Source organism: Adiantum capillus-veneris, chromosome 30 (genome assembly GCF_014529385.1).
Source record: "Adiantum capillus-veneris isolate H3 chromosome 30, ASM1452938v2, whole genome shotgun sequence".
Lineage (NCBI taxonomy): Eukaryota > Viridiplantae > Streptophyta > Polypodiopsida > Polypodiales > Pteridaceae > Adiantum > Adiantum capillus-veneris.
Genome location: NC_140960.1, coordinates 38,659,918 through 38,687,713, shown reverse-complemented (window position 1 = coordinate 38,687,713; position 27,796 = coordinate 38,659,918). Strand labels below are relative to the sequence as shown.

General features: G+C 45.7%; 1 protein-coding gene across 4 annotated transcripts in view; it reads right to left on the bottom strand.

The window, feature by feature from the left end:
* The window catches only part of LOC147417828 (protection of telomeres protein 1a-like), a 50,660-nt gene that overhangs the window by 7,543 nt on the left and 15,321 nt on the right, over window positions 1–27,796 (bottom strand). For 3 of the 4 annotated variants that reach the window (XM_086507620.1, XM_086507621.1, XM_086507619.1), the window contains 2 exons: window positions 20,760–20,955; window positions 20,000–20,067 (listed from right to left, as the gene is read on the bottom strand). In XM_086507620.1, the coding sequence (XP_086363746.1) occupies window positions 20,000–20,067; window positions 20,760–20,955 (264 nt within the window). The remainder of the gene's footprint in view (window positions 1–19,999; window positions 20,068–20,759; window positions 20,956–27,796) is intronic. The other variant, XM_086507622.1, reaches the window with a different exon arrangement.

Here is a 27,796-nt window from a genome sequence, read left to right as displayed (position 1 = left end):
GAAGAGAACTTTAGCGTAGTGCCCATGTTCTCAAACAATGCCTTCCAGAAAAGACTCGTTATACGTGGATCCCTATCACTGACAATTGACTAAGGCATCCCATGATATTTAAAGATATTGCTCATGAATATCTTGACCGTGTGTTCTGGCTTTATCTTCTTCCTCACAGGAATGAAATGGGCCTGCTTACTGAACCTACAAATGATAGTCCAAATCCCATCATTGCCTGTTTGCGTCCTTGGAAGATCAAAGATAAAGTCCATTGCTATGCTTTCCCATGGCCTATCAGGGATCAGCAATGGCTGCAACAATCCCAGTTGCTTTTGTCTGTCAAATTTGACTTTTTGGCATACTAAGCATGATCTTACAAATGTGTAACATCTTGACGCAAAGCTGGCCAATAGAAGAATGCCTCAACCCCTTTAAGTGTTGCATCAATTCCACGACGCCCAGCATAAGGTGGAGCGTGACTTTCCATCAAAATCTTTGGCCGTAACTGTTTAGTAACGCATAACTTTCCATACATCATGAGAAAGTCATTCTTAAGCATGTAGTGCTCATGATGTTGCCCATCAACAAGCTGGTCATAAATCCTTGCGAAATCTGAATCTTCAGCATATTGTGTCTTCATTTCGTCTAGTTCACAATGGTACGGAATTGACACTACTGAAATTTGGGGCTTTCGTGACAGCGCATCAGCCACCACGTTCTTTTTCCCTTGCACATGCACAATCTGAAAATGGAACATTGACAAGATGTTTGCCCATCGCATGTGCTTCTCAGACAACTTCGTCTGTGTGAGAAAATATCGCAAGGTTTGATGATCCGTTTGGACAAAAAAATCAGCCCCTAGCAGATAGTGTTTCCAACTAGTGAGAGCATGAATTATTGCCAGCAATTCTTTCTCATAGACTTGCAAGTTCCTTTCAATCTTCAAAAGAATTATGCTCTCATATACGACTACTCGGCCATTCTGCATTAGAACTGTACCAAGACTATGGCCACACGCATCACATTGAACCACAAAAGGTTTCGAAAGATCTGGCAAAATGATTACTGGGTCTAGAGTCAACTTCTCTTTCAAGTGTTTGAACGCTAAAATTTCCACTTGAAAGTAACTCCTTTTCCTTGCAGTGCATGGAGTGGAGAAGCAATCTCAGCAAAATTTCGGATGAACCTCCTGTAGTAGGAACATAAGCCTAGAAAGCTTCGAATGTCATGTACGGACTTCAAGTCTGGCCATGACCTAATTGCTTCCATTTTAGCGGGATCCATGAGTACCCCATCCTTTGAAACAATGTGCCCAAGGAAGTGAATCTCTTGCAAAAAGAATTCACTCTTCTTTGCATTAATGAGTAGCCTGTTGTTACGTAACTCATTGAAAAGTGCAGTCAAGTGATCCCTATGCTCCTCTTCAGACTTCGAGTAGACAATCATGTCATCAAAGAAGGTACCCACGAAGTTTCTATGCGGTCTAAAAATTATGTCCATCATTCTATTAAACGTGGCAGGAGCATTTGTGAGACCAAATGGCATGACAAGAAACTCATAAAGACCGAATGTTGTCCTGAACGCAGTCTTATGGACATCTTCTGGCCTAATGCGTATCTGATGGTAACCACTCTTTAGGTCTATTCTTGTAAACAATGACGCTCCCTCAAGCCGATCAAGAATGTCATCTATCCTCGGTATGGGGAACCTGTTCTAGATAGTATTCTTATTCAAAGCGCGATAGTCAATGCACATGCGCCATGAACCATCCTTCTTCTGCACTAAGAGTACAGGCGAACAAAAAGGGGATGAACTGGGCTGAATCAGCCCCTTCTCTAAAAGCTCGTTGACCTCACTCATAATCTCTTTCTGCTGGGCTGCACTAACCCTGTATGGTGGTCTATTCGGTGGACTAGAACCTAGCACAAGATCTATAGTATGATCCTCAGGTCTCTCAGGAGGAAACTCCCCTGGCAAAGAGTCCGAAAAACAATCACTGAAACCTCTCAAAAAAGTTGACCTGTCTTTATCTAAGGTAGACAAATTAGATACAACTTGAGGTACTTCTTTTGCAAAGATCAAGTACGCAGAAAGATGATTCTTTATTACAGATGAAATAGCAGAAGCAGAAACAACTGGAACAGACTCGCCTTTAAGCTTTACATCAATGACATGAGTCTTTCCTCTATGTACAAGGGTAATCTTTTTGTTGTAAGTATCCACCATAGCATGCAACCTGTAACACCATGGGATACCCAGTAACACATCACAACCCTCAAGTGGCATAATATGAAATTCTTCCGCATCCACATAGCTCTGAATGTGCAGACGAAGCTTTCCCAAAATGGGAGTAACAGGCTCTAAATGACCTGGGCATGCCAAACCTGCTTCCCCGGTCATACCCATCTCCTCTACATGAATGCCCAACTTTGATGCCAATTCTGGTGATATGAAATTTGCACGGGCTCCTGGATCAAAGAAAACCAACACTGTCTGGTCTCTAACTTTGCCCCAAGCTCTGCACAGCTCCGTGGCATCTGTGTTTGGCTGGTCTCCAACCAAAGCTGGAACAAGTCCTGCACTTGGCTTTGGCTTCTTCCCTTTATGGTCTGACTTGTCATCCTTATCCTGTGACTTCTTCTGTGGGCATTCATTTGCAAAATGTCCTTCCTGTTCACAAATATAGCATTTCTTGGCCTCCCTAAGAGCTTTCTTTTCTTCAAAAGTTTTGCCAGAAAAATGCCTTTTTTGTCCTTGTCCTCGTCTCGAAGAAGACTTAGACTGCTTCTTGGACGTATCACCTTGGGCTTCTTTGTGGGAGGCTCAGAAGGCTTTGCTACAACATTGCCCTTGGCTGAAAACTGTTTGCCCTGGGACCCTTTCTTGTGGCTATTAAATCCATCGGAATCTCCCTTCGACAGATTGCTAGCCACTCTTGCATTCTCTATCAACTGAAACATATTCATGACAGTAGTCTTTGTGCAATAGTCCCTTATTTTCTTGGGCAATCCGCAACAGTACTTCTCAATTTGTTCAAGAGGTGACTGGCAACAGTGCGGCCCAAAACTGTTTATTGTACTCTTCCAGATTCGCACACTGTTTAGCATTCAACTCGTGCCATTCTGTCATCACATCCACTTCAAAAGTGTTTGTCAGTCATGCAGGCGCAAAAAGCTATTTGGATTGGACCCACGTTGTTGGGGCTTTACCCTGGTTCAACAATGCGGTCCACCATTGAAGCGCATTCCCTTTCAAGAAAGTGGCAGCCTTGCGTATCTTTGAAGATTCCGTAAAGTTTCCTCCGGCATAAGCTACATCGAACTGCTATATGAAGGTCAAGGCCTTCAATTGATCCTCAGTTCCTCTGAAAGTTTCAAACTTCACTCCCTGCCCACCTTCCTTGTAATCCTTAGGCTGACTCAAAGGAGCCACATTATCATAAACAGGAGCCTGTAACAGTGGTGCTCCATGATTGTTCATTCCAGCACTCGTATCAACTGTTTTTCCTGTCGTATCTGCATTTTGTACATATGGCTGCGAAAAACCAACCATACCAAATTGTGTTCCAAGCACTCGAAACTGGCCATAGGCACCTTGAAAACCTGGTTGGACACCCATGTTCGCGTACATAGGGTTACCCATGCCTGTTTGCATTGTCCTGAACACATTCCCTGGCATATAACCTGTGGAAGGTCCAGCCATAGCTTGAAACACTGAACCACCTCCAAAATAACCAGGATAAGTAATAGGTAATGGAAGGGTCTGACGCATAGCGTGTTCATTACTCCCTTGTCCATTCACAAGCGGTTCCTGTCCAGCTAAAGCAAGTTGCTTTGGATCATTGGACACCGCTAGTTGCTCAACCACATGGGCTTTCCCTCGAGCATCATGAGTCCTCTGCGCATTGGAAATCTCCTTTTCCTGCAACGGCTCAGTCATGCCATGTGTAGGAGGCTGAAAACCCTGTGTCGGAGCCTATAAGAACTCCTGCATCCTTGGGTTGTTAGCCAACTGCTGAAACATGTCCATGCAGCAACACAGTTGAGTTCTAAACAACCTGTCCTCTTCTTGAAGAGTTGAAAGAATTTTCTCTGTGCCATGTGAGGAAGATCCCTCTTCAGGTACTTGGTCTCTCTTCTCTGCCATAACGACAATCTTTGTGTTGCTTTCACCCCCAACAATCCACGCTGCACTTTTTGAAGAAAAAGTGACTATCCCATCGATGGAACCATATAACCGGCTACAACGTAGAGGGCGGTACTATTTCAATTATCTGTTAACTTTACACAGAGCACTGAGAAGGGAAGAGAACACAGTTGCGTCTAGCGACTAGAATGTCCTGCGCACGCGAGACCGACACCCTGTAGGCCCCAAAGACTAGCGCCCCTTTCGGTATTTCTTTATTCAAATTAAGACCTGATTTTGGCAGCATAACGACGCAAAAACCCTTGTAGGTCAAAAGCACCTGTCTAGAGCGGATTCCCTCGCTATCTGGAAGCTTTCTGGTGAGCTGTCACAGAAATTCAGCGGGCTGTAATTCCCCGTTTTTCACTGTCGGGTGCCCAAAAGCCTGTACACGCATCCCAAGGCTCTCACGAGGCTCCCCCGGGGTTCCCTTGCAGTTTAGGTGCGAAACCCTAAACCTGCAAAAAAACACAGCAGGCTGTAATTTGCTGTTTCGGATCGTTTTTAGCGGAGCGAACACACCTATGCGTGTCCCAAGGGCTCCCGCACACAATGGGACAGTTTCCCTGTGAATTGGACGAGTTTTCACGCGAGAAAACTCTCCGAACTCGCAATCTTTCGCGATGGAACTGTGCGTACCTATGGAGGATTATCAATTAGCTAATCCGGTTCCTATTTAGAAGGCTCTTGCCTTGGCAAACGCGCATAAACCCCCAGAACTGTACATGTTCATCTGAGTAGCCCAACTAGTGGGGCATTACCATATGTGCCAAAGGGGAGAGAGAGATGCACGAGAGCAAATCATCACGCTACATGAGACAGAGGAGAAGACAAGCTTTCCATTAAAGCTGTAGACCTGCACCCACTACTCACACACACACTGTAGGTCATTTTTTGAGCAAAAAACAACCCCCAGCCTCAAATGGGTGCCTCCTCTTGCTGAGGTGTCCTGCAGGCTGCTCTCCTCCTGCCAAGTGTCCAGTTTGCCCCTTTGAGTTAATTCCCTAGTTCCCACTGACTTATAAAGTTGTAAGTGACTTTCCGAGTGGCCCAGACTTCATTTGGCGCACACAGGCTTCCATACTCATCAGAATTCAGTGCTAATTGGCCCGACCATTCCCAGACTGACCGACTCAGACTCCCAATGTGAGAAACCTATTCGGCCAGAGCCGTTTCACATTGGCCATGCAATGTCCACTTGCACCTTTTCAAGGGTTCCGGGGAAAACAAGTAGAAATAAAAATAAATAAAAATATCTAGTACTTATTTACGAAAGGCAACAAGAAAAATACACCTCCTGGTGACAACCACTCCTGGGTGATCAACTCTGTGGCAGGTTGGAGTGTAGGCCGACCCCCTTGAATAACTATCATCCTGCTGATGAAAGCCGTCTCAAATTGGAGCGCTGGCTACAGCACCCCAAGTGTACTGGCGGGCTATGGAAAGTGCTTGCATCAGCTGAAGAATCCGAAACCAACCTGTTGTGCCATGGGACAGTCCCACAGACAGTGACGCTGAGTCTCCAATAGGTGGCCTCAGGCTACTTATGCTGCAGAGAAGCCGTTGTGTACCAACGAACTCCAAATTGCAATAGCTTTATGAGCAATCAGCCACTGGAACACGGTAACTCTCCTCAGTTCTCTGCTGTCCCACAAGCACTCCCAAAACCCTGATAAGAACTCAATTGTGAGACCCTCCTCTTGCCAGTGAAGTGCTACAGCAGGGCGAGCCTCGCTCTGTGTTGCCAGTATGTGGCGCCCCAAACGAGCTGTGTACTGGAAGAAAGTAGTCACTGGGTGATCGGCTGAAGCGAAAGGATTTCGCCAAAAGGGTTCCATTGCACTCGTACCAAAGGGTGGCTCTCCCAAGTCCAAAGCCGCCGGTGTCATGACTCAAGATCTGCCGGGTCGCGATCTATGACACGGGTCCTCTAAAAACAGCACTCTGCAATCTGTGGTGCGTCTATTGAGACCCTATGAAGACAACACTCTCCCTGAACCTCGAAAAACATGCAGGGTCTTGACTCTGAGCAAGTCCTAACTGCAATGAGGACCTCGAATCGCGTGAAAGCCCCCATCCAACTAGAAGCTCTTGTTTTAAGAGGGGTATGCCACTCAACTGGTATAGCCTTTGTAGTATCCTGACACATGCTTTGCACCCCTCTCATGCCTCGTAGCTGGATTCTCTGAATCTCCTCGGGAAGGCGTGGAAACTGTAGCCAATCTTCAAAAGTACGTGTTGGACCCTCTATCATGGGACCCCTGCTATCAACCAAGTGGCCTCACTGTGTGCTGACCATGGGATTCCAAACAGGAGACTGCCTCAAGCGCTCCTCAATGCATGCTGGCTGGTGCTGCTCAAGGCCACTCCGCAGCTGCTCCGGATCTTTGTTGTGCTTACCAACACATTTTGTACACTGAAGAGATGCCTAACAGCATGAGTGAGGGTCTGATACACCTTATCCCCCAAGGAGGGAGGCTCCTTGGATGAGATTCGACAGTGGCGGCCCAACACCATTCTCAACTCGGCCTACAAAATCTTAGCAAAGGCTTTGAGTTTGAGAATTCAGCCACTACTCGAGAGCATTATACATAAGACCCAAATAGGTTTTGTCAAGGAGCACAGTATCTTTGACAACATCTTCACCTTTTGGGAGGCCTCTACTGCCGCGCGTCTCCGAGGAGAGGATCTTGTGAGACTCCTCGATTTTGAGAAGGCATACGACAGAGTTGACTGGGATTTCTTGTGCGTAGGATAAGGTTTTCAGATACTTGGATCAGAGGAGTGTCAGCTCTCTACAGAGTTGGCCTAAGTAGGAGTTGGGAGGACCGCTTTGCTGTGAGCTTTCTTAGGCTCCTAGCACTCCAAGAAGAAGCTGGGAGTCAAACCATCCTCCCCTGGACAGCTACCCCAAGGAAGTGCCCTAAGGGCCTCACGGAGCTCTTCCAACTGGAGAGGCATCTCTAGTCTCTGGTGCATCTCCTCGGTAACTAGGCAAGGGATCTGCACCCAAACTTGCTCTCTGCATGCATCTTGGCGTCTGCTAAAAGCAACTCATAGTAAAAGTCACTAGCAACTGCATGCATATCCTCAAGCTCTGTAGCAACTCACCCATCAGGTCTCCTCAATTGACAAACATTGTTGCACGCATGGCGAGGACCCACAGTCTCAAAAAACTCACCAATAACTTTGTCCCCAACCTAGGTCCACTGAGATGCATAAGGATGGAAGGCGAAATCATGGCGCCGCTCCTCAACGGTGATCAACTCTTGTCCTGCAACATCTGTTCCTCCGACCAAGGACTATCAAGGTGGGGCTCCTGCATCTGCTATAGGGAAGCAATACCCCGTCAGAGATGCTTCTCCTCTTCCTTGGCTACAGCCAAGCGAGCTGCAAACTCCTAGAGGAAGAAAACAACTAAGCTCAGCAAGTCCAGTGGCCACTCTACCAACAGGGGAGCACTGAGTGGCCAAACTCTCTGTCCAAAGCGCCACCATTTGCTTTTTGAGCTTTGTATCCAGTAGAAGCCTCTCAAGGATGCGCAGCATGGCACTCCCACTCCTCTGTCTGTCTGCCAAGTGAGAATCACTGGCGCATGATCTAAAAGGGTAGTCCCTCCCAAAATGCATACAGATCCTCCCATGTCACAGATGCAGTCACTCGCATAGAAGCAATCTATCCAAGATAGAGTCAGAGTCACACCCCCTACTCTCCAGTCAGATTGAGAGAAAGATAGGATGATTGAGGGTCGCACAAAGCCTGCATGTTGCCAAACATATGAAATCCTCAAGGTCATACATAGGTGCTCCCAAGCTACCAGCTTAGTCACGTGCACAGCAACAAGGCTGCCCCCAATGGGGTCCTCCAACATGTTGAAGTCCACCCCAACACACCACTGCTCTGCATGAGGCAAAGACTCCACAATGTGTGACCAAAACTCACCTCATGCACTCGCATGGTTGGGTGCATAGATGTTCAGGAATCCCATGAGGCTACCATACTTGCATAGTAACCTACTAGCCCCTACCTGGTACAATGATACCGCTACCCACAATGGCCTGCTGCCATGAGTCTGCAATAGTCATATATACACCTCCCTAGATGCCTCCAAGCCCAAAAGTAGCTCACCAAAAGGTCTCATAGCAGCCACGCAGAATCTGACCACAACATCAAATGCAGCTTTCACAAAGATGGTGCTCCTAAAGCATATCAATCATACCACCCACAAGGCATCTTTGAAGGTCCTGACGCAATTGACCCTCTTAACACTGAAACTGGGGTCCACCTAAACCTTGCACATTCCATGAGACAAACCTCATGGGATCAACAAGAAAAGACCGATGATGCAACAACAGCCAACCTCGCTATCTTCAAGGCCAGCTTGGATGGGGAGTAATCCGCATCCAAGCGGCCTCGAGATAGGAGTGTCTGTAGTGATTGTCCCACCCAGGCCCAAGCAGAGCGTGCAGTCCGTAGGGCTACACCCTTTGTCCAAGAATCCTCATGTACAAATACATAGCAAGGGGTACTGTAAGTGTCAACAAAGAAGTGAACCACAATGTGCCTACATCCAACTGCATCCGGTGGCATCACACTGAACTTGGCTAGCGGCCAAAGTGTCTGTATCAAATTTGTCACCCCCATGTCTCCTATGTGGTGTGAGAACTCTAAAGCCTGGACTACTCTGAAGCCAGTCAAGCACTCTGTGCAAAGCCCACTCTGTGTGATCCCTGCCACACAACGGGAAGGAAAAGCCTACTGTATCCAAAGCCTCGATATCTCTAGTAGCTAGAAAGAGAATGTGTACTCAGAAACAAGCTGCCTCAAGGTTGGAAGATGGGTCGCCGAGGAATCGGCAAAAGCTGTAGTCAAAGAAATCCCACCATTGGCCAATGTCAAAACAGGTCAGCCCACGGGGGACTGACGCAAAAGGAGAAACCTGTACCAGCTGCAAGAGGGTCGTCACCACAAGGAGCGGTGTAGCAAGCCCTTCCCTATCGACGGCGATCGTACACCTACTGCCAGCCATCAGTTGGCTAGTCATTGGCCTCTAACGACGTGCCGGCCTGTGTGTCTTGGGTACCTGTCTACTGTGCATGGTCAGCCTTGGGCGGCTGAGCATGCGACGCGGGTCAAGATCTCCTACGAGCATAAGCCTTCGCTAAGTGGCCCATCTGTCTGCAAATGAAGCACTGGTTTGGGAGTCCCAAATACTCCACCCTCTGGCAGAGCCACCTGCCTGCTTCAGGAGGGTGTGGGTGTGGGTGTCTCGAACCAAAGCGCGTACTGTGGGAATACCTGCAGCCCTTGGCAGCAACAACTGAAGCTAAGAACATCTAAAGCTGGGTCGAAACCATGGCGCCACTGTCGGAAATGAGCCCTGACCGCTCCGATGGCCAACGAGATGACCTTGGCAGACATTTTGAGAGTCTCAAACTCGATCTGGTAGTACCCTTGCCCGAGAAGTTGTATGTCGATGATCTTTCCCACCTCTGCTAGGAGACGGGCTTGAAGCAGTTCGTGCACCTCGCCTCTGCTAGGTCGACTGCCAATGATCTTGCAAATAACAGAGGTGGCTTGAAGGCATTCCAGCTCTACTGCAAGGCTCGCTTGCTCTGCTAGCGATAGAGCAAGTCAGATGGTGGACTAGGCAGGGTTGGATGAGGCGACTTCATCTTAGTCCCTCTGAGGCGGAGCAAGAGCTTCTATCTGTGTTTGCTACTGCAAATGATGGCGAAAAGAAGAGTGTTCCTGCGGGAGCCACCGACGATACCCGACTAGGAGAAGACGTAGCACGAGGACAAAAAGAAAAGAGAGGGGGGGTGGCGGGGGGGGGGGGGGGGGGCGAGGGAAGGAGGTGGAAGCGAGCACAACAACAGCGAGCGATCAACAATCATAATATTTACCGCTACCGCACACCTAGAACATGGGGGGTACGGACTCCGAGCAAGCATGAATTGCAATGAGGACCTCCAGGCGTGTGAAGGCCCCAATCCATCTGGGAGTTGTTGTCTCTAGAGGGGTGAGCCACTCAACTGGTAAAGCCTCTGTAATGTTTTGGCACATGCTCTATACCTCCTCTGGCAAACTTCAAAACTAAAGCCAATCGCCTAGAGTGCGGACTGGGCCCTCTGCCATGGGACCCCAAGAAACATGAGGCCTACTATCAACCAAGTGGCCTCTCTGAGTGCTAACCATGGGGTTCCAAACAAGGGGCTATCTCAAGCGCTCCTCCATGCAAGTGGGCTAGTGCTGCTCTAGGCCACTCCGTAGCTGCTCCTACAGCGAAGCAGGCTCGCAGCAAATTGATCCTCTAGTCTCCTCTAGTCTCCTGCTCAAACCAACTCTGCGTATCTCTGTAAAGATCCACCTCATGGAAGGGCTCCAAGGGCCTCCTGCATGAGGCACTTGTAGCGGGCTACAGTGTCACTTTCACAGGACACAGTTAGTACAGTTGGTCTAGGCTGGTTCACACTAGACGGACTCTCTTGGTTGGGCAGTGACGTGGCAGCAGGGATACGGACGGTGGTCTAGTGGACATAGGGGGCAGGTCACCACCACTCAGTTTGGGGATAGATTTAGATGGCTGACATTTATGAGTCGTTGGTGGCTCTTTATGGTTGTATATATGAGTAGTAGCGGTTTGGTCATGGGGATCTTTCACGTAGTCGTCTAGAGTGAGTCTATACACAGAGCACATCTTCACCATCCCGGCACATCTAAGCCTCGACACCCCCATTGTACCTGTGAGTCCTGGGCTGGAGCTGAGTGTGTTGCCACGCCAAAGTCTGTATCAGTTCTTTAAGATAGTCGAGTCATATGTTTCGGTCTGCTGTTGTGCCTTTGTGAGCTCTGTTGATGTCTATTGTTTCCTTTCTTTTCAGTCTGTTTGAGTGAGATTGTCACGCACATTGCGCTGAGGACCACCCACTGCAGAGAGCACGACACATTATCCGCGCACAGGTGCTCTCATTTTGGCGATCACGATGGGACTCTCTTGGCTGGGCAGTGACGTGGTAGTAGGGATACGGACGGTGGTCTAGTGGACATCATGGCTAGGTCACCACCACTCAATTTGGGGATAGATTTAGATGGCTGACATTTATGAGCCATTGGTGGCTCTTTATGGTTGTATATATGAGTAGTAGCGGGTTGGTCATGGGGATCTTTCACGTAGTCGTCTAGAGTGAGTATACACAGAGCATGTCTTCACCATCCCGGCACATCTGAGCCTCGACACCCCCATTGTACCTGTGAGTCCTGGGCTGGAGCTGAGTGTGCTGCCACGCCAAAGTCTGTATCAGTTCTTTAAGATAGTCGAGTCATATGTTTCGGTCTGCTGTTGTGCCTTTGTGAGCTCTGTTGATGTCTATTGTTTCCTTTCTTTTCAGTCTGTTTGAGTGAGATTGTCACGCACATTGCGCTGAGGACCACCCACTGCAGAGAGCACGACACATTATCCGCGCACAGGTGCTCTCATTTTGGCGATCACGATGGGACTCTCTTGGCTGGGCAGTGATGTGGCAGCAGGGATACGGACGGTGGTCTAGTGGACATCGTGGCCAGGTCACCACCACTCAGTTTGGGGATAGATTTAGATGGCTGACATTTATGAGCCGTTGGTGGCTCTTTATGGTTGTATATATGAGTAGTAGCGGTTTGGTCATGGGGATCTTTCACGTAGTCGTCTCGAGTGAGTCTATACACAGAGCACATCTTCACCATCCCGGCACATCTGAGCCTCGACACCCCCATTGTACTTGTGACTCCTGGGCTGGAGCTGAGTGTGCTGCTACGCCAGAGTCTGTATCAGTTCTTTGAGATAGTCGAGTCATATGTTTTGGTCTGCTATTGTGCCTTTGTGAGCTCTGTTGATGTCTATTGTTTCCTTTCTTTTCAGTCTGTTTGAGTGAGATTGTCACGCACATTGCACTGAGGACCACCCACTGCAGAGAGCACGACACATTATCCGCGCTACAGCACTCGAGCTCTAAGCCGTTGAAGCAACAACTCTTTCCAAGGCTCCTCCCCTGGAAGCAGCCCTCGCACAAAAAATTCCCAAGGAGGGCTTTGCTCTGCTGTGTTGGGTAAATGGTCCCCAATCCCCCCTGAGAACATGGTAAAGTGATGACCTGCCAGGCTACTTTGCCCGGGCTAGCTGAGTGTCGCGCCCCGACCAAAGAAAGTTCTTGATCAGTCTCTCTAACTGGCTGATACAGGAGCTCGAGAAGATCCCACAAGATGTGATGTACCACATAGTAGCCAACAACACCTGGTTGGCCACTATAACTCTGCCTGCCAAAGAGAGCTGTGCCGAACTCCAATGTAGCAACTTCCTCCTGATGGACAGGAGGAGGGGAGCAGTCTGCTGCTCAAAGGACAAGTCGAGGCCAACCTGACACCCACGTAGCGAACTACAGTCACTCGGGGAATCCATCTGAAACCCTCACCTGGCGACCAATCAGGTGTAGGAGCACTGCCAACCTAGAAAGCATATGTCTTTCTCCAGTTGATCAGTGCGTCTGATGCACAACAGAACACCTCAAGAGCCTGCTCACACCTATGTAGATTGGCCTCTTGGCCCTCCAAGTACAAGGTTAAGTCGTCGACAAACTCAGCGTCAAGAAGCTCATTTGCCCGAATAGGAAGCTCGAGACCACGCATACCAACCTGCTGAGAAGTCAAAAATCTGCTCATCACCTCAGCATAGAATAGAAAGAGGAAGGGGGCAAGAGGACAACTCTGTCTGACCGAACCCGTGAGCAAGAAACGCTCCCCTCTTCCCTTTGCCAAGAGCACTTGACTATGTGCACATCTGTAGAGAGCTGACACGCCTCTGATCCAAGCATCTGTAAAACCCATCCTACGTAGAGTGCCCTCCAGGAAGTCCTGGTAAACTCTATTGTAGGCCTTCTCAAAATTGAGGAGTATCACCAAATCCTCTCCTCGGAGACACGCAAGGGCAGACGCCTCCCAAAAAGTGAAGATGTTGTCAAGGACACTACGCTCCTTGACAAAACCTATCTAGGTCCCATGTATAATTCTCTCTAGGAGTGGTTGGATCCTCAGCTCACAACCTTTGCTAGAATTTTGTAGCATGAGTTGAATCGAATCTCATCCAAGGAGCCTCCCTCCTTGGGAATCAGGTAGATCAAGCCCTCGCTCCTGCTATCAGACATCTCGCCAGTGTGCAAAACGTACTCGAATGCACTGCAAAGATCTGGACCAAGCAAGTCCCAGTACTCCAAGAAAAAGCTGGGAGTCAAACCATCCTCCCCTGGACAACTACCTCGGGGGAGTGCTCTGAGGGCCTCATGGAGCTCCTCTAGCTGGAGGGGGAGCTCAAGTCTCTGTCGCATCTCCTCGGTAACAAGGCAAGACATTTGTGCCCAAACCTGCTCTCTGCATGCATCCTGTCGCTCTGACTGAGGCTCAGCTAACAACAGATCGCGTTTCTTAGGCGTGCCTTCTCAAAATGTAAGAGCACCCAATCGTCTTCCTTTAATTTCAAATCTCGTCGATGTCAATCTGCTGCCTTTTTGTGTCGTTCCTGAGATTTCGCTACAGCCTCCTGGACCTTGGCAAATGCATTGTCCAAGTCCCTCATGTACTAGTTGGCTTCAAAAATCTTATCCTGGGTCTAGGGAATGTTCTGATCTACCAGCTGATTCCCTTTATCTTTTCTTTCCTTGTGCCCTGAGACCTGCAGGTAGCGTCTTTCACTTCCCTGTCCATTGGCATGTCATAGTCAATCATTGGAACCCTAAGACGCATCTGATTCCTCTTTCTCAGGAATCCTTTGATGAACTTGCATCTGGTTCCCTTAGTTCGTTGGAACCCTCTCATTCTCCAGAATCCTCTAATGAGCTGTCATCTGGTTCCCTTGATTCATTCTCTTCACTCACAGACTGTTGCCTTTTTGAGGTAGATACTATCCTGCCCATCGCATAAGTCAATGAGCCGGCATGGATTCCAAATCGTTGCTTAGTCATGTCCCATAAGTCTCTGAATGGAGTCAGACTTTTGGTTTAAAGCATAGTCTTAATCTCTTTAGCAAATCATAGCAAAACCGCACAATCTGGTCTTTCAAAAGAATCTTTGACAAGTATCCCAAAACCTTTGGGCAGTAGTCATCCAATGCATCTTTCTCAATCATTTTCAAGTGATGCCAAGGCATGATGACATCTCTTGCATATTCATCTAATATCCAAGTTGATGTGAAAAAAAGAATTTTAACCACATCGCATGTGTTTCTCTACGCAACAACAAAGTAGATCACCATGTCTGTATCGTTCTTTTCAAGTAAGATGCTGCCTTTCGCTCCCTGGAATGTTCTGAGAACCACGCTCCAGAGAAGGCGACGTCAAACTGTTGTTCAAACTCAAGGGCTCGATGGGTTTCCTAGTAGCCTGAAAAACGTCTGAAACCTGACGGCCTGACTCCCTTCCTTGAACTCCTTGGTTTTCTTGTTGATCTGGTCATCGTCAAAAGAGGAAGAGCTCTCCTCCTCTGAACTGCTAGATGGCCTTCCATGCCTTCTAGACTTTTTTTAAAAAAATCTGCTTCAAACAAATCTTGTCTTAGGTCTAATGCTTAGAAATTGAAGCACCCTCGAACACTTCAAATGGTGCCTTCCCCATGTGTCATTGTAGGCAAACTCCACGAAGGGCAAATACTTTTCCCATTTAGTCTTTTGATACAAAAAGAAGACTTGAACAAATCCAAAAACCATTGAATTGTCTATCGCAGTTTGCCCATTTGTCTGTGTGTGGAACTGCAACCGCGTGCCAATGTTCTCCCAGATTGCTACCCAAAACAACTAGTAGACCTGGGAATCTTTGTCCGAAACAATGGACTCAGACATGCCATATATTCGAACAGTTTTTCCAAAGGATCGGGCTTAACTGTCTTCTTTACTGAAGAGCAATGAGCCTGCTTACTGAATCTGTTGATGACCGTCCAAAGGCCATCATGCTCACTCTGAGTTTTCGGGAGATCAAAAATGAAATCCATTGCAATACTTTCCGAGGGGCGGGTGGGAATGGGTAAAGCCTGTAGTAATTCCTGTGCCTTATGCCTGTCAAGCTTGACCTTCTAGCATACTAAACAAATGCGAACAAAGTCGTCCACATCCTTCTTGAGCCTCGGCCAAAAGAAGTAACGCTCTACACCTTTCAAGATGGTGTCGATGCCGCGGTGACCCGTAAAAGGTGGACAATGACACTCAATCAAAACCTTTTCCCTCAACAGCTGTGTGACGCACAACATCGTTTTCTTCATCAAGTAGCCATCCCGAATGGAATATCTTGCTACTACCTCCCCATTCTGTAATCGAGTGAATACATTGGAAAAATCCGGATCTGCGGCATACTGATCAACCGTGTCCTCGAAGCTTCTATGATGAATCGCGGAAATAGCCAAGACTAGTGACTTCCGAGACAAAGCATCTGTCATCAAGTTCTTTATCCCTAAACATGGACAATCTAGAAGTGAAACTGTGACAAAATGTTAGCCCACCCCATCTGCTTTTTCGAAAGCTGCTTCTGTGACAAGAAGTAGCGTAAACTCTAATGAATGAAGACCGTGAAATCGGCTCCAAGTAGGTAATGTCGCCACTGAGTAAGAGCATGGATCACTGCCAAAAGCTCTTTCTCATAATATGTGTTGTCAATTTTGGCCTTGAAAACAAACAGCTTTCATAGGCAATCGCATGGCCTTTTTGCATTAAGACCACTCCCAGACTACGACCACTAGCATCACAATATACTTCGAATGGCTTTTGCGAATTCGGCAAAGCCAACACTGGTCCAGTAATCAGTTTTTCTTTAAGTGTCTGAAAGGCAATCACCTCTGTGGATCCCCACGAGAAAGGGACTCCTTTCTGTGTCAAAATGTGCAAAGGGGAAGCCTACCTCTGCAAACTTTCGAATGAACCACCGGTAGTAAGAACACAAGCCCAAGAAGCTTCTAACTTCATGAACATTCTTCAAGTCATGCCAATCGCAGATAGTGTCACTTTTGGCCGGATCCATCTGTACCCTTTTTGTTGAGACAATGTGTGCTCTTTTTCACATTTATAAGCAATTTATGCTTCCTCAATGTCTGGAAAACCCACAAATGATTGGTATTCTCTGAAAATCCAAAAAGTCGTCTTGAAAGGTGTCTTGTAGACGTCTCCAAGAGCAATACAGATCTTATGATAATCGCTCTTCATATCAATTCGGTAAGTAGAATTCTGAAGTCTGTCGAGTATATCATCGATCCTCTTAATGTGGAAATCTGTTCTGGTTCATTGCTTCTTTATTTTGACCTCGGCTAACTCTGTAAGGTGGTCCGTTCGGTGGTGTACTACCAAGAATCAATCATGTGATCTTCACGATGTAAAGGAGATAAGTCGCTTTGTACGCCTTCAGATAAACAATCAACCCCTATTGCAGAAAATCTCGTTCTTTTTCGAGGTCAAACATATTCGACCTTCAATCATCATTCAGTTCTCTAAAGAAAATCAAGTAAAGAAACTGAATTTCATCAAGTACAATCTCTTTGCCCTTCGTTTGTCAAAGTCGCTTTCTCAGCCCGATAGTCAACCACAACGTTGTTCTTGTGGTACCAAGGGATTTCTAGGAGGACGTCACAACCTTCCAAGGGCATTACGTAGAAGTCCTTGTGCCCTAATTACCCCTGACATTGCAAACGAACTTTGCCAATGATTGGTGTAATGGCAACATCCCATCCGGGTGCCGCTAGAACTGTCTCCGCCTCTGGCCTCAGCCTGTCGGGCGTAATTCCAAGTCGAGCCGCCAATTCAAGAAGTTGACCTCGGCTCCTCCATCAAAGAAAAATGAGGGCTTCCTGGTCTTTCGCTTTGCCCCAAGGGCGGCAAAGTTTTGTACTTTTGTTCATCTAATTCAATTCGGGCCCCACGCAATGTGGTACCAGTTCTGCTTTCATCTTTCCTTTTCTTCCGCACTCGGCTGCTTCTTTGTAACTCTCAAATTTATCTTCTGGTGGTCCTTTGGTTCATCTTCTTTACAAGAGTTCTTGTCCATCTCTTTCTACGAGTACAAGTTATGCTTTTCTACACTCGTCTGTCCTTTCGGCTTTCCTGCTCACCTGAGAGGAGAAGCAATGGCAACACGCCATCTCGAGAAAATCGTATCAATCGGGTGATTCTTCAAGTGTTTCGCCAATCTCGGGTCCCTGGAGTACTTAATTAATTTGTTCACACAAATGCCAATCTGCAGTTAATGTTTGTACTCCATTCTGGCAAACTTGTCCGTCGAAAAAAAAATTGCCCAAATATTCATTATTTTCTTCAATTCCCGCGCCGGATTTTCAACTTTTCTTTGCCTTCCCACTGAGAGGTGTCATCTCTGTCAGACTCTTCACGAGAACCCATGTGTAATCTGGGATTCTTTATGGCTTTATGCCCCGTAAGACAGTGATGAAGATGGGAGTGCGCCCGATGCGCGATGTATGAAGGGTGGGAGTGGCTAATAAGTCCAGGGTCGGGCCACGACGATTCTTTCCCAAAAACTGTGCGCGCTGCAAAAAGGATCGGATCCTCCGTAGAAGAAGAATCTTTCTGTGCTCTGATACCACTGTAACAAACTTGGACACCCCAAGTCTAGATTCTACCGCGACACAGCAGAGATTCACTTTAAAACAGATCACAAAAGACGACACAGCCCGGCGTAGTTCCGTGCCAAGAGGTATTGGCACCAAAGGCTAGCGCCCCTTTCGGTATTTCTTTTTATATTAATCTGTGAGCAAAGTACAAGAGCCCGCGGGTGGTCACTCTCGGTCTTTGCGTCCAGATGCTCTGAGAAGTGAGCCTCTGAGGCTTATTTATTCTTACTAGGGATGCCCAAAAGCAGAGCCCCAAAAGTTAAACTCAAAATCAACTGTAGCCAAAAGCTGCCCCAAATTCAGCCAGCGTAATTTCCGAAAATCCGTTTGTACTGCCACTTCAACAAGTCAATGCGTTTTGCGGAAATATGCCACGTCAGCATGTCAACACGTTTTGCGAAAATCTGCCACGTCAGCATGTCAACAGAAATTGTGGGCGTTCGTACAGCCCTTGCCACGTCAGCCTGTTGGCGCAATTCATGGGACTGCCAGCAAGGTGTGTGTGTGTGTCCAGGGACCTGCCACGTCACCAGTTTGTGACATATGCTCAGTTGGTTTTAGTCGTCGTATGCATCCAAGATGTCCTATGAGTCATTGAGTCTAAAGACTTGTGCTTAGTCTAGCACTTGCACATCTGCACTCTCCCTGGACAATTGGAGCCTTGACACCCCATTGTACCCGTGAATCCTTGGCTTGGAGCTGACTGTGCTGCCAGCCAGAGTCTGTACTGGTTCCATGAGTTAGTCGAGTTCCATTGGGTTTGGAGTCTACGCTTGTGTCATTTAAGTTGTTCTTGCTTGTTCTATAATGCCCTATCATGTTCATTTCTGTGTTTGGAGTTTGATTTCTTGCACATCGCATTGAGGAGCACCCACAGTAGAGAGTACGACATACTTTTCCTACTACACTCCTACCAAGGGTTGATGAGCTGTTTAATCAATTGTGAGGTGTGCGTTACTTTTCTAAGATTGATTTATGGTTGCAGTACCACTGGGGTGCGAATAAGCCATATAAAATACTTTTGACATTTCAAATACGCTTCAGGCATTATGAGTTTTTCCCTTTGGTAGTGTGATGACTGATTATCTTGTCACACATTATTTGATGCGCCTGACATTTGGACAATGCAGAAGGCTCAAAAAAAGCAAAGCATGGGAACAAAAAAAAAATCGATCGAGATTAAATAAAACTTTTGAAGCACAGATTCTTGGATGCACATACCTACACCTGCCTATTTGTCTGATGAAACATACTAAAATGAAGGCTCGTCCAAGGCTATTGCTGAGATGGTTAATAGCAAAAGGCTCAAAAAAGCAATGCATGGGAACAAAAAAAATTAAACATCGATCAAGATTAAATGAGACTTTTGAAGCACAGATTCTTGGATGCACATACCTACACCTGCCTATTTGTCTGATGGAACATACTACATGGAAGGCGCTGTTGCTGAGATGGAAAAATATATCACAGCACCAAAAGAAAAGAATGTACTCAGGAACATCTTGTAAAGAGGGCTGAAAGCAATGCAAGGCTACCTGATGTTGCACAAGGAGCAATACATCAGTGAGCATCAAGAAAATACAAGAAGAGGAGATCACTGAAACTGCACTTGGCCACATGAAGGTGATACTAGACAGATCGAACGAGATGGATGACGGCCATATTGATAGTGGTCTTGAAAAGATCAAGGAGGAACTCAAAAAAGTTGGTTAGTAGTCAAGGAGAAGATGAAGGTAAAGATTTAAGCCAAACACCAAGGATGGGTGGAGGTAGTAAGCCATTCAATAGAGGCACCTAGCCTGTGAGACGAGGATCGTGAAAACAGCTATGGGATAGATCCAAGGAGGTTGAAGGAGGTAGTGGAAGACAAGGACATCATCTTTCTCACAAGCACTTCAGAGCTAGGAGAGGAGCTCACCACAGGTGACTGGGTACATATGTAAACCAGCTTTTAGAGGACAGATGATTTTGGCAGGAGGTCTCTTGGTTTGCAATGTTTGAGACAACATATGCTTCATACAAATTCCATTCAAAACACAGGGTTAGAAAGTACAGATCCATTCATATTCATAACAGTCTTTAAATCGTCCCGGTTAATTAGCAAGAAGAGGACAATTTCCCTTGACTTATTGTCCTGATAACCGTAGTTTAAGCAAGAGCCAGAACAACATGCCTAAAATCTCTTGAGGCATACCTTACAACATAAGTCAAAGTAGCTGCCTTCCTTGATGCCACTAATTGGAACAAGATAGTCACTAAATCCTGTAAAATGCAACCTTCAAACTCAGCAAGCAGTTCCTTTTGAGTAAGCCACCTAACAGAATTGATAAAATTTGAGCACGAATGGATTTAGTTGAGCTGAAGCAAATCTTGAAACATTAACATGAAAGGGAATGTCCCAAAAATTCACCATATCTATCATCTACATATGCAGTGACCAATGTTGATTTTGACCTGGCACTGAGCAGTCTCCCTCCAATAACAACACTCAACTGGCACCATGCATGCATCTCTATGTAGGACTTCACGACTGGCTGTGTATATGCCCAAGGTCAGCTAAACAAACTTGACAAGGTCATACCCAACTGCACTAGCCTATTAAGTCTATTCTAGAATCATGCAGATCACCTTTCTTACTAGCTCCTCTCATTAATTACTGCTGCAAAAAATTGTTTACAGTAGAATGCCGTCATGGCTGCCACTGAAATGGCCATTCAGCAAAACCAGCACATAGTGCTATCATCGGACTAAGAACCATGAAAGGACTTTAAAGGGCCATGCACAAACTAGTTAAGTCTGTAAAAGATTTAACACTTCATCATGTATTCAGGAATCATTTTAACGAGAATCTGTTTGCAACCCTTGTCATAAGTCTAATGCAAGATATTACATAATGCTGTGGTACATTATGCATATATAACCTGTGAAGCTCATAACACATCAAAAATCCATACCTGAAATTTGTGGCTGACTTCTTGACCATGAGCGCAATAGGTCAATAATTTGGTGATCATGATCTTGCAGTGTGTATTTTTGGGAAGATACTTGATAGGGAGTATGTCCAAGTCCATCCTTTCCATCAAACACAAGAAAGGATGCCCCATGTTTGACCTTAGCAACAGCTTGTGGCACACCATTATGAACATTGATCTGCATGAAAAGATTGTTCTCAATACTGAAACCATATGGTCTGATCATGAAGTGTTTAATGAATAAAAGAGTGCATGCATTTTCTTTCCCAGTGTTATTACCCAGCTAATACCACTCGTTAAACATTTTTAACTTAAATTTGGACTTTGTGATGGATCATGGGCCAATTTGTTGCCTCATCCTAAGGTCCCGTTCAAACTGCACTGGGTATCACCTGAAGTCAAGGCATTTGAATAGCCAAGCAGTTAACACACAAAGCTGAGTATGGTAAATTAAAACTGGAAAAAGACTGAATAGCAAATAGACATTGGCAGCGTGGCTAGATCCTAGAGCTTCTGTGCGGGATGTCTTTGAGATCAACGCATGCGGACGGACACTTTCACTTTTGACGTTGAATTGGCGGTCACATGATAGTTTGTTACGTCAGTATTATGCCCAGTGGTTGCTTTTGTCAATTTATGCGGTGATTTTGTCCTGTCGCGTTTGAGATTCCGCTCCCCGTACAGAGGAGACTCTGCCGGATTTTTGCCGCGAGTCGACCACATGCGTTCTTGCCACATTTGAGTGCTTGCAACTAGTCATTCTATCGTATTTTGTCTTGAGTTTCTGCTCCCATTCTAGGAAAAACTCTGTCAAAATTCTCCCATCACTTTTTGCCATAAATTTTTGGTCATTTTCTCTTTAGTTACGGCTGCTAATAGTGCTTTGGAAAGGGAAGACTACTACATAAAGAAGTTTGATGGCACAAATTTTACGATTTGGAAACAACGTATGCTTGATGTCTTGGTCAACAAGGGCCTGGCAGCACCATTGAAAGAGTGTAGAGAGCATGCTTACACTAATGATCAGTGGGAAGAGTTGGATGCCCGTGCTATGGCCAGGGCTGAAATTTCAACGGATTTCTATCTCTCTCTTATGTTGTTCTGATAGCCACATTGGCAAGATATGAAATGAGATCGAAGTAGGGCGTGACTCGCATACAAGCTTGGGTAATCCAGAGACCCAAGTGAGTCGTGCTGGAGAGATGAGACAGAGACAATATTACATTAGAGGTGGACTATTGTTTAGAAATGGAGAAGCCTGCCTGTCAGGAATCGATGTGGTTCGACAAAGGATTTTGTTCAAATGCCACGATGTTCCTAGCATTGGGCACGGGCACCGAGGCATCCAAAGAACTTTAGCATTGGCCAAACGATATTTCTATTGGTCAGGGATACGCTCTTACAGAGCTATGTGAAGAGATGCACTCAATATCAGGTCAACAAGGCAGAGCGCCTTAGGAAAGCTAGCCAGCTACATCCATTGGAAACCCTTGATACCAAGTGGCAGAGTATTTCTATGATTTTATTGTTGGTTTGCCAAACACTAGTCGTGGAAACAATGCCATTTAGGTTATGGTTGATCAACTCACAAAAATGGCAAAATTTATACCAATGAAGTCGATAATAAAAAGCCAAGCGTTTGCGGTTTTATTTGTTGATCAGCTTTATCAACTACATGGTTTGTCAAAGGATATTGTCAATGATCGGGATACAAGTTCACTAGGAGATTTTGGCGAGGAGTGTTTGCTCACCTTCGGGCAAAGTTGAGTATGTCATCCTCTGATAATCCTGCTGACGAACAAACCGAGAGGAAAAATCAGACGTTAGAAGACATGTTGAGAGCTTATATCTCTCACAGGCAATCTAATTGGAAAAGGTACCTCCCACAATTAGAGTTTTCCTACAATAGTAGCAAGCATTCTGCTTCTGGATGTAGTCATTCATGTTGATGTATGGATTTGAGCCTAAATCCCCTATTGCTATTGGCTTAGACAAAGTCAAAGATCGCCAAGTTGTATAATATGCAAGAACTGCTCAAATTGGTTGAGAACAATATAAGGACAGCTCGTGATCTCCAAGGACTCTAGAAGTTACTATTTATGATAATCAAAGGAGATCTCCAAGGACTCTAGATGTGGGACAATGGGTTTATCTAAAGATACCCAAGGACTCCAAGACCATGAGAATTGGGAAGCATTATAAGCTTTTAGCTAGATTTTGTGGTCCATTCTTGATCACAAAGAAAACTGACCCAGTTGTTTATAAATTGGCTCTTCCTTCAGATGTTAGTGTATATCCAGTGTTTCATGTCATCCGCCACTTCAAACTGAGTATATTCCTCGAGAACCAGAGGCTCTTTGGATCACAATACCCGTCATTCTCTCCGAAGCGCTTATGATGACTACTTAATAAAATGGAAGGGTCAATCTAAAAAGTTTGATACTTGGGAATTGGTTAGAGCTTTAAAAGCTCAATATACCCACTCATTTATGAGAACATCAATGGTTCTTAAGGGGGGAAGTATGTTATGTCCCACTCAGAGGGGATCTAGTCTATGACACAGTTAGGGACGGTTTACAGTGTCCAGGCGGACACAGTGTGAACGCGGCAAGTGTGGCCGGTCACTTTTAGAGTGCTAGTGATTAGCCCATGAGGCTAGGAGTGTGTGAGGTCACCTCGAGGAGGCGAGGCCGGATGGTATGGGCCGCTCGATCTTACAGACGCATGCCTACGTCCTTGAACGTTGGACCCAGCACTGGAGAGCTACCAACTGGTCGCTATGGTCGGATGGTTCGTCCAACGCGTGTCCATAGGCGGTCCGTATAGCCAGGAGATCCTCCCGTTTATTCGTTTCAGCATCCCATCCTGTCTACATAGTCCTAGACCTCATCACTATTGGATGCAAAAAGCATGGACGAAAGCATGGAGCCCTACTTTATCTCAAGCTACATTTAAAAGACCCCTTAAAGCACACACTTTTCCTTTCACTTACTCATATAATACGTAAATTCCCTATTATATCCCCATTGCATCTCCTCAAGCACATTGATATCCTAGAGCCTCTTCATAAGGCTCATATGTGGCACGATGTCAAATGCTTTGAGAAAATCCTTACCAGTCAAAACAACAATATATTCTCCTTGTTTGTGCACATCTCTCCTCAATCAAGGCTCTTAGAGATTTGATACAAGGTGCAATAGCCTTTCCTAAAATTAACTTGTATGTCCATCAGCTCACAGCCCAGCAACTCTAGTCATGTGCAGTGTATGATAAATGTAACACAACGTTCAAATATTACACTAACACAAACACCCTTTCTTGCCCAGCCATGCTACTTGGTTCTTGTGTTAGTGATAATTCATTTGCAACCATAATGGTTCCTTGACATTAATAATGATTTCTTTTGCATTCATGTTCTCAAATAGGGTAGAGAAATGAAATGTTACATTATCGTATGCAGAGGCCAAAATTACCTATGAGACCAAAAGTTACAACCATATGAGATACGCTAGAATTGTCCGGGAGAAACATAATAAGGAAAAAGACGACATCCTAACAAAAATCTGCTTATCAAAGGGTAATGAAGCTGATGGATAACTAGGATACAACCTCAATGATACAAATAGCAATGATGGGAATGCAAGAATGGGGAGAAGACAATAATGGGAGAATTAGAAGTGAGTCATCCCATGAGCACTCGCATAGGGTGATTGCAACATAGCATTATTTTCCTCCAAAAAGTGATTAGTCTGGGAGGTAAATAGTACACCCTATCAAGAAGATACCTTGTGGCATCGCTCATAAATCTCCTAAGTGGTGCTGATGAAGAAAGGCCTAAGCTATCTTTGGAACGTCCCTTTATGTGCCAATCTTCTGCTCCTCAAGATTCTCTTGAAGCGGCGTATCTCTAGTAGAAAGAGCCCCAAACATCTCCAATCAGTGTAGTCCATGCCTCAAGAGAGTGCTCCAAACCCCTAGAATTGGAGAAAGTGAAATCATCCCCGAATCTCATAATAAGTTGTGCAATGGCACATTTACTCCTTTGTCTCAAGCTTTTGTTGGAAAATCTCACACATCCGCTCCTCTGGAGGAGTATCTCAATATCTGCCAACCTCTCTTTCTAGCTGATGTGATTAGGTGCATATCTAGCCAATGGTACATCTTAGCCCATGTGAAAGGTGGGTATCCATATACCTTGGACACCGGATGAAGGCATCAAGATGCTCTCTATAGAATGCTATCTTTGTCTCCCACTCATGTGAAGGAGTAAGCCATGTCATCTTGGTATCCAACTGAGTGAAATCTGTAACCGGCTTGGCACTGACAAGACGGTAATCCTTGGCAACATGAATAGAGCAGAAACTTTAACACTTGCACTTCAAAACTCAAAGTAGTCAAGACGACACAGTGTGGCGACACATAGTGATAGAGTGCCGCTTGTATACTGGCCTCCAAGTCTGGCGCCCCTTTCACAACTTCTTTTTGTATTGATGAAAACAAAGTACAATTGTTGAGAGAGCTCGGCTCTATGTGACCACACACTCAATCTGCAGAATTCACTCCCAAGGCACATATTTAAAGGCCCCTTGCCAAAAGCAACTATTACAAAAAGTTAGCGCTAGCCCTAAAGCAATGTGGGTAAAAATATAGGGCACCCGACTCGAATGTTCACACTACCAAAAGTCCTGCCATAATCTGCCACGTCATCTCTCGTAAAAGCCGCGCAATTTTCTCCGTGTTTTATAGGATTGCCAGTCATAATGTATGGAGGGCCACGTCGGCATCTTATGTGATCTCCTTGTTTGAGTACTACATCATTGCTTTTGTGGCATTGCCTTCGATTATGCTTGCAACACACACAGTAAACAGAGAATAGATCAATAGACAATAACTCTACGCTTACATGCATTTCACCACTTCAAACCATGCACCGGCACAAAGACACAAGTCACTAAACAATCGCAATCACATTCACATCACCATCTCCGTCAAGATCTTAGACATGAATCGTGATCATTATGACTTATTTAGCCATCACATCCATACCACATTCGTTATTTAGAGATCTCAATGCACTAAATCTCTTCACTCCGTTTCACATCAACAAAACAAAATGTTGTACTCATTTCATCATTAACACATACTCAGACAAAACAAGCAAAAGAGTACATGTTTCATTCAGTTCTTTAGGTATTACAACATTAGCCCACAATTTATGGCAATTGTTTATGTAAATGTCATAAAGTCACTCAACAGAGTACTGTTTGCCTGTCAACATCGCCAAAATCTCATAGAGATGTTGATTGACTCCATTTTTCTATGGATAATCTATGACACAGGAGTGGAGTGACTCCCCTCATGTGCAGCATGCGCCACACCATATTCAATCTATTGATTATGTCTTAAAATCTAATATCTAACTAACCCAAATGATTTTCTCATATTAAACTGATCATTTAAAGTGGGAGAATAAACGGGAAAAGAGTTAGAATATAGACATGTGCTTATGGATCTATCGCAACACGGGGCCAAAACCAATGGGTCCAAATGAGAGATGGTATGTCAAAGAGCAATGCTAGCTAATGGAGCTTAAAGACCTTCGGGTTAGCTTCATTAAAGACCTCCAAATGCTAGGCATGCTTGATAACTAAGGTCCTTGGCCAAGCTGGCCCTTTTCTTAAGGTGTTCCAAAGTTAACCAGCAACCCTACAAAGGGGGGGGCGAGCCTACAAGCTAGGGGCATGAGAGAGAGTGAACCCATGCTCATGCTAAGCATGTACCTGCTAACTAAGGTGCTTGAGAAGCTTCCCATGCTTGGAGGATATGGTGCTTGAGGGGCGGGGCTTGAGTCAAAGAAGTACCTACAAAGGAGGGGGCGAGCCCCAAAGCTAGGAGTATGTTTGACTTAACCTCTCACTCACCCAAAGGGCACCCCTTTCTCAAGGGGCCCAAGGACACATGTCAGGTTCTCCCTATGCTTAGCCACATGTGTCACAAACTGCTACGTGTCAAGCCATTGAAGAACGGAGCCAACCTTCAGATCCCGGCCAAGGCGCCAAAACCCTAAGAAGAAGAAGCAGAAGAAAAAGAAGAAGTTTTATAGACTTACAAAGTCATGACGAATGGCCTATTTTTAAAGAATAGTTTCCACCAACTTACGGGACCCCGTCCAATGGGGCCCAAGTGGCATAAAGGCATTAAAAATAAAGCAGAACACACTCAGAAGACTTTACACAACAAAATATGATGACATGGCACCTGTACGGACGTTCCGCAATTCACGAGCGGATTTTTAGGAAAATACCAAAATTTTAGAAAAGTGTTTTTTTGGGGTCAGCTTTTCATATTGATGCTGTTAGGTTTTGGGCCTTTAAATATGAGCCTTGGGGGCCCTCTCTGGCACTCTTCAGTGCATTGATTGCAAAGGAGTTGCTCCCTGGCGGTTGTACTTTGCGAATCAGCAATAATAAAGAAATACCGAAAGAGGCGCCAGCGTTTGGGGCCAGTGCTCCGGACTTCCACCACTTCGTGTTGCGTGTGCTCTCTCTTTCAATTTCAATTTTTATTGAAGTGCTAAAAGTTTGTTTAGTCTTTTCTTTTCTATTGACACGTGGTGCTCGCCTTGTGACAACATGGGGTGCTTGAATCCTATTGGCTAGGCTAAAGAGGGGTCCAATGAGCATTTAGTTATTTAATTAATTGTTTAAAGCATTTTCCAAGCTCACTCTCTCAAAGGGGAAAGGAGGACACTTGTTCAAATGCTACCATGGTTGCTTGATATGCACTATACATGTGATTGGTTAGGATTGCAGGGTCCAATCAAATGCAAGCATGGGCTACAATGAGGGGTCGAACAAAGCAAGCTGGGGTGTGCTTGGGGGGTATACTCTCTCTCACACACACACATGCTCATTCTCATCTTGGTGAAAGTGCAAGAACTCCATCTCCTTCTCCAAGCTTGTAGAGAAGTTGAGAGCCTACACCAACACTCTTGGCTATGGAATGCAAATCCAACCAAG